General features: G+C 45.4%; 1 protein-coding gene across 8 annotated transcripts in view; it reads right to left on the bottom strand.

Moving 5' to 3' along the window:
• Positions 1-1487: 1487 nt before the first annotated feature.
• The window catches only part of LOC147573482 (uncharacterized), an 86929-nt gene continuing 80937 nt past the window's right edge, over positions 1488-7479 (bottom strand). For all 8 annotated transcript variants that reach the window (XM_086689488.1, XM_086689489.1, XM_086689496.1 and 5 more), the window contains exon 10: positions 1488-2732. In XM_086689488.1, coding sequence (XP_086545614.1) covers positions 2642-2732 — 91 coding nt within the window. In that variant the 3' untranslated portion in view covers positions 1488-2641. The remainder of the gene's footprint in view (positions 2733-7479) is intronic.

Genomic DNA, 7479 nt, shown 5'->3' with positions numbered 1-7479 from the left:
ATCCTCATGGAACTCACAGTCATCTTGGTACAATTTTAAAGACCCCCAGGGGGTCTGTGTCCCTAATTTGAAAAATACTCCTGTAGGCAATGAGAGGTTTTAAGTATATATTCGGGGTGGGGGAAAGCACAAGGGGGCCTGGATTAGATTTATGCCACTTCCCTAACACGGACTCAGTGTTACAGAAAACTGCACCTGACAGCAGGCAGGAGGACCTGGACTGAGGGCACCGCTGCGGGGGCGCCTGCAGCCCCACAGGCAACGAGAATGGGGAGGAGAAAGTACATTTCCTACACACCTTCTATGTTCAAGGCCAGGAGCTCCACACGTGGAGACTCTGAAGGAGAATGTGTCCCCCCGACTCCTGGAACATGGACCCTAGTTGGAGATCTGAGACAGGAGCCTCACCAAAGAAAAGAGCTGAAAAATCATTAAAAAACAAAACACTTAGTGATGCTAAGTGAAATAAGCCATACAGAGAAAGACAGATACCATATGGTTTCACTCTTATGTGGATCCTGAGAAACTTAACAGAAACCCATGGGGGAGGGGAAGGAAAAAAAAAAAAAAAAGAGGTTAGAGTGGGAGAGAGCCAAAGCATAAGAGACTCTTAAAAACTGAGAACAAACTGAGGGTTGATGGGGGGTGGGAGGGAGGGGAGGGTGGGGGATGGGTACTGAGGAGGGCTCCTGTTGGGATGAGCACTGGGTGTTGTATGGAAACCAATTTGACAATAAATTTCATATATTGAAAAAAAAAAAAAACACTTAAATGTCCATCCATGGACCAATGGGCAAATAAAATGTGGCATGTACATATATATTTTTTCCTTAAAAAAGGAAATCCTGCCATTTGCTACAATAGGGATGAACTTGGAAGACACTGTGCAAAGTGAAACAAGCTAGACACGGAAGAGCAAAGACTACAAGATCCCACTTGTATGACAAATCTAAAATCGTGAAACTCTTAGAAGCAGAAAGTAGAATGGTGGCAACCATGGGCCGGGGGTGGGGGGCAAGGATCAGAGAGATGTTGGTCCAAGGGTACAAAGTTTCACTTAGGCAAGAAGAGAAAGTCCCAGAGACTTACTGCACAGCACAGACCGTGTAGTGAAGAACACTGTGTTGTATACCTACAAATTTGTTAGGAGGGTAGATCTTATGTTAAACTTCCATACCCAAAAGACAAAAAAAAGAGGGAAGGAGGAAACTTCTAGAGGTGCAGGGCATTGTACATGGTGACAATTTCATGAGCATATACTTATATACTTACCTTTAGACCCACTGAGATATGCACATAAATATACACAACTGTTTTGTATGTCAGTCACACCTCAGTGTAAATATATATATACAAACACATACATATAAAAACAACACCAAAAAGTAAAAAGCCCATCAGAAAAAGGTAGGATTCTACTAAGGGCAGATTGTCCTTCAGACGACGAGCCCACTCTCCATAGGAAAGACTTCAAGGCGAATGAGAACTTGATTTTTTTAAACGTTTATTTATTTGAGAGAGAGAGAGAGGAGAGACAGAGAGCTGAGAGCACAGAGCCCAATGCCGGGCTCAAACTCACAAACGGTGAGATCATGATCTGAGCCAAAGTCGGGCATCTAATTGACCGAGCCACCCAGGTGCCCCCAGAACTTAAGACTTTAAAGCTTGGAGAACTGGGGCAAGAAAATGGCATCTGTGGAGACAGGAAAACACCATCCATGGAATGTGCTGGAAACCTAAGGAGCAGGTCCGGCTTGCAGAGGCCAGTCTCTTTTCCTGTCCTCCCGGGAGCTCCCAGAGCAGCACAGCGCATTCCACCAGACACCCAGACAGACCCAAAGAAATCACAGTGCACTTGTTTGTCACCGCCCTCCCCAGGGACAGGCTTCTAATCCCAGACAAGCTGCACCTCCTCTAAAAGCAGAAATCAGGATGAAGCTCAGCGCCATGGGACTCAAAGGTGGTTCTGGCACGTGCACTTTTTCTCAATTCAGAAAAGCAAACTCAACTGCTTTTAAAGGTTGATGACTGGGGCGCCTGGGTGATTTGATCGGTTAAGCATCCGACTTCAGCTCAGGTCATGATCTCATAGCTGATGAGTTCAAGCCTCGCATCAGGCTGCGTGCTGACAGCTCAGAGCCTGGAGCCTGCTTCGGATTCTGTGTGTGTCTCCCTCTCTCTCTGCCCCTCCTTCACTTGTGCTCTCTCAAAAATAAATAAACAAACATATAAAAAAAAAAGGTTGATTACTTCCCTCTGGCTGGACGCTGAAATAAATATTACCCTTATGAAACCACCCTCAACTTTCAGTCTACTAAAACAGGAGGCTTTTTCCAGTTGCACTTTCTCACCTGAAACTGAACTTCACTGCCCAGCATCCTTCCTTTAGGGCATCATAACCATGCTCCAGTTTCCCTTTGGCAACTCTGGTCAGATCTGAGCCCCAAGCACAAGTTCAGAGGTGGTTCGTACAGACTAATAGAAAGGGCTTTCCCCACACCAGCCCCCAAAACGAGATTCCCTAACACCTATGAAAGCAGTGGAGTTAAGAGATGAGAACATTCCAGACGGTGGGGCACCTGGGTGGCTCATTCATTCAGCAGCCGACTCGTGGTTTCCTCTTGGGTTGTGGCCTCACGGTTCATGGGATTGAGCCCCGTGTCAGGTTCTGCGCTGGGCATGGTGCCTGCTTGGGAATCTCTCTCTCCTTCTCCCTCTGCCGCTCCCCTATTCTAAATAAATAAATAAACAAACAAACAAACAAACAAACAAACGAACATTAAAAAAAAAAAAAAAGGAGGGGCGCCTGGGTGGCGCAGTTGGTTGAGCGTCCGACTTCAGCCAGGTCACGATCTCGCGGTCCGTGAGTTCGAGCCTCGCGTCAGGCTCTGGGCTAATGGCTCAGAGCCTGGAGCCTGTTTCCGATTCTGTGCCTCCCTCTCTCTCTGCCCCTCCCCCATTCATGCTCTGTCTCTCTCTGTCCCAAAAATAAATAAAAACGTTGGAAAAAAAAAATTAAAAAAAAAAAAATAGGAATTGCAGAGGGCATACAAGGATGGTGGTGGAAGGAAACACTTCTCCAGCACAATGATTCTTCCTGTCTTACATACTGGTAAGAAGACTCCTGCTATTGGACAACAGTATTGAGAATTACTAGCCCAGGGAGTTGGCCTGTAATGAAACAACATGATATTTTAGGATTGAAGGAAAGAAACAGAGAAGACTCTGACAAGAGATCCCTTCTGAAAAGCCAATGGTTTTGACTAGGATGCAATTAAGGTAGGGATGAGCGGAACTACTCACCTGTCCATTGCGCTTTAGGGACTGTCTTTCGTAAAAGGTAAAGAGTAATAATTGTCCAGGGGCGCCTGGGTGGCTCGTTAGTTGAGCGTCCAACTTTGGCTCAGGTCATGATCTCACGGTTCATGAGTTCAAGCCCCGCATCGGGCTCTGTGCTGACAGCTCAGAGCCTGGAGCCTGCTTCAGATTCTGTGTCTCCCTCTCTCTCTCTCTCTCTCTCTCAAGAATAAGTAAACATTAAAAAAAAATTTCTTTTAAATAAGATAAAGAAACATTTAAAAAATTTATTAAAAAATATTAATAGGAGCGCCTGGGTGGCTCAGTCGGTTAAGTGTCCGACTTCGGCTCAGGTCATGATCTCACGGTCCGTGAGTTCAAGCCCCGCGTCAGGCTCTGTGCTGACAGCTCGGAGCCTGGAGCCTGTTTCGGATTCTGTGTCTCCCTCTTTCTCTGACCCTCCCCTGTTCATGCCCTCTCTCTGTCTCAAAAATAAATAAATGTTAAAAAAATTTAAAAAAAAAGAAAAAAATATTAATAATTGTCCAATTACTAAGTCTTCATAAAGAGAAAAGGTGTAACAATTCTAGCTTGCCCCCCCTATGGCTGCAGCACTTAGAACTCCAAAGCAGGCACCGAGGGAGCCAGAAACCTAAGATGAACCCCAAGATTCCTGCCCCCTGGTGTACATGCCTTGCATAATCCCCTCTCTTTGGGTGTAGGTGAAACCAATTAGTATTATGGGAGAATGTTTTGAGTCCACCAAATGGGAGACTATCCTAGGTGGGTGGGCCTGACCTAATCAGTTGAGCACTTTAAAAGGTGAAGCCTCGGAGTCACTCAGTTTTTGTCAGTAGACCCCGGGTATACATGCGGTATTCATGTTATTAAACTTACTTGCTTTCTCATTTAAAAACAAACCGTCAGTGTCTCCTTTGCTGTCCTGCCTTCCCCTCCCTTGCGGTGTATTCAATAAACTACTATCTTCTCTATTCTGCCTTGGGTGAATTCTTTAATCGCCCTGTGCTGTGGGCCCCCACCCAATCCGATCACCCCACATTTGGTGTACCCTGCACGGGGAGCGTTTGCTGACCCTGGGGCTCTCCCCGGGTTCTCTGGGGATTTCTCAGGGCTTTCCCTGAGATGACTCTAGTACGCCTTGGGGAGCTGACGACCTCCAGGGGCGGAGGTTACTCCTTGGTGAGGATCCGAAGCCCCAGGGGGAACCCACCAGACCACCCTTGCCTGAAAGAATGAGGGACTTCCCCTCTTGCCCTCTGGAGGGATCTTTCCCTCTCCCTTCTCTTTACAGCCCTCCGGCGGCCTAAACCTAGTACTCCTCAGACCACGAAGGTCCCTGGCCAGGGCGGTTTCCAGGCGCGGTGTGAGGGCGATGGACCCCTTTCCTCTCCTCTCCTACTCCATCTGCAGCTCATCCAAGGCCAATCTGCACACTTGGTTGGGAACCTTTCCTGATGCTGCCAGACTCCCAGCCACCTTGCCTCTTTCAGCTTCTCTCCTCTCCTTTGTTCCCACGGTCCAGCCACCACCTTGATCTATAGGCAGAATACATTCTCAGGCATCTGAGTGAATCCAACAACTCCATATACAAATGATGGTTCAGCAAGGAGTGCAGCCCATACCATGGGAGGGTCCCCTCCCCCTAAATGCCATGCACCTGGCCACCAAGGAGTTCCACTCAAATTGTCTATATCAGCATGTTAATCTAATACCATGCTCTGGTCTGTAACTGCACAGAACCCCTGATGGGTGACAAGTTTAGGTAGGGACCGCGTCCCCACCCCCACCAATCTAGTGTGAAGCAGCTACTGAACACAAGACCTCCACCCAAACGCAAAGATTTGTCATCGTCCATTGTCAGGGGGGAATGGAGGCCAATTTTAGGCAACAGACTTGAGCAATGGAAGCCTGAGTTAAGTAAAAGGGCCCATGGTGACCACCAGGCTGAATGCAAATAGGCCCATTAGATGACCCACCTCGAAATATCCACAAGCCCTAGCTGATCAATGGGCTACTTACAACCAGACACAGGTACCAAAAAAGGAAAATTCCGTATGTTCCCATACTTCTTCACCTTCCCCCCTTAAGTACAGCACCCACCTCCCCACCACCGTCTCATGGAAGACAGTCTCTTTTGCTGTCCTGCCCACTGCTCCCTTGCATCTCCTTAGATAAAAAAAGGTGAAGCCCCAGAGGCTCTCCTGGTGGCCTAGAAGAGAGCAAAATGCCATGTTATCTGAGGAAGCAGCCACATGGCAAATACCTGAGAAAGGTCTCCAGCTGACAGCCAGTAAGAAGATGGGACCCTCAGTCATACAGCCACAGGGTGATTAATTTTGTCGACAACCTGTGAGCTTGGAAGTGGACCCTAAGCCTCAGAAGAGACCCACCTCTGCCCATCACTGCTTTTCAGGCTGATGGCACTGAGGACCCAGCTAACCTGTACCCAGACTCCTGCCCTATGGACACTGCAAGACAATAAATATGAGTAGTTTCAAGCTACTAAGTTGATGGTAATTTGTTACATAACAATAGGAAACTAATATAACCACATATCAACAGGCCCTTAAAAATCTGGACAAAGGGGGTGCCTGGTGGCCCAGTCAGTTGGGTATATGACTTCGGCTCAGGTCACAATCTCATGGCTTGTGAGCTTGAGGCCCCTGTTGGGCTTTGTGCTGACAGCTTGGAGCCTGGAGCCTGCTTCGGATTCTGTGTCTCCCTCTCTCTCTGCCCTTCCCCCGCTCATATTCTTTCTCTCTCTCTCTCTCTCTCTCTCAAAAATAAACATTAAAAAAAATCTGGACAAAGGCTTCAGCCTGGTTCTTGTCTTCACTCACACAACAGCTCAGACAGACCTGCTTTGCTCCCAAGGCATTTAAAACAAAAATCACAGACTTAAGTGGAAAATAAAAATATATTTAGCAAACTATAGAAAAAATAGTATTAGAAGTTTCAGTCTAGTAAACATTTTTATCCAAAATCCATATGGGATAAATCAGTGTTGATCATTATACCCCAAATTTCCTACTGTAATGCCAGAAAGTATACCTCATTGGACCTCCTTTCCAAATATTATCCTAGCCTACTAATTTATGGCCTGAAGATAAGCATACGTTTGGCCAAAGTGATATACTTTTATTTGTAAAATTCACAACATAAGTTTTCTTTACACTCCTAATAGTAGAAATCACTTTTGTCATTTCTTATTGAGTAATAATTAGGAATATTTGAAACCAGCTTTAAAACTTGTTGCTCAAAGCAGAAAAAGATTAGAAAAGACCTAAACTGTCTGTCAGTAAGATCTGATGAATTAAGGCAAATCTATACTCCAGAATGATGTGTAATCATTAAAAAGGAGGCAGTAATGTTTGACTTTAAAATCATTGAAAAGATACAATGAAAAGCTTACCTAAAGAGGCAGAACAGTGTTCACAGGATGTGACTGTCTGAGCATAAGTCTATATACGTTTGCATATGGATAAACATCTATACAAATATCTGTGAGAAACCATTACTAAGAAACAGAAATGGGACAACTATTTTTTACTGTTTACTTCTTGATTTTTTGAATTTTGTATTGTGTATATGTATCATCTATTTTTTAAAATACTAATTTTTAAAAAAGAATAAACCAACATCAGAAAAATCTGTGTTTTTAAGAAATATACAAACTATCTTCAAAACCTTAACACAAGTTACTGTTCTAATCTTGTTCTACTAAATTATTTATATCCCTATAAGAAAATAAAAAGTCTTTCCCCTGTAGATGCTAGTGATTCATCCCACAACTCTGTCTCCAGAAAGACAGATGTGTATTTGTCTCTTATGTATATTTATGTGCAAAGGAGGGCTCAGACGCCCCTCAGGAAGTCTCTTGAAGGCCGGCAGAGAGCAGAGAGCTTGGTGACTAACACCAGCATCATCTGAGGGCAGACTCGCAGGACAAGACTTGATGGCTCCATAGGGATGAGTTTCTTAACCTCCTATCCCTCTACAACTTGGTATATGGCCACCAACCAGGGCCTCCACCTTGCCCCATGTCACCCACTTGGCAGGGCAGGACACTAAATGTCAACAGAGCAAGCCAGAGAACTCCTAGCTAGATGTAAGCCTTCCCAGTATGCAGGAAAAGACCTACAAGTTTGTGTCATCTATGGA

Source organism: Puma concolor, chromosome E2 (genome assembly GCF_028749965.1).
Source record: "Puma concolor isolate L17-30 chromosome E2, mPumCon1.1.hap2, whole genome shotgun sequence".
NCBI classification, from domain to species: Eukaryota; Metazoa; Chordata; class Mammalia; order Carnivora; family Felidae; genus Puma; species Puma concolor.
Note: the sequence above shows the minus strand (reverse complement) of the source record. Positions and strands in the feature narration are given on the sequence as shown.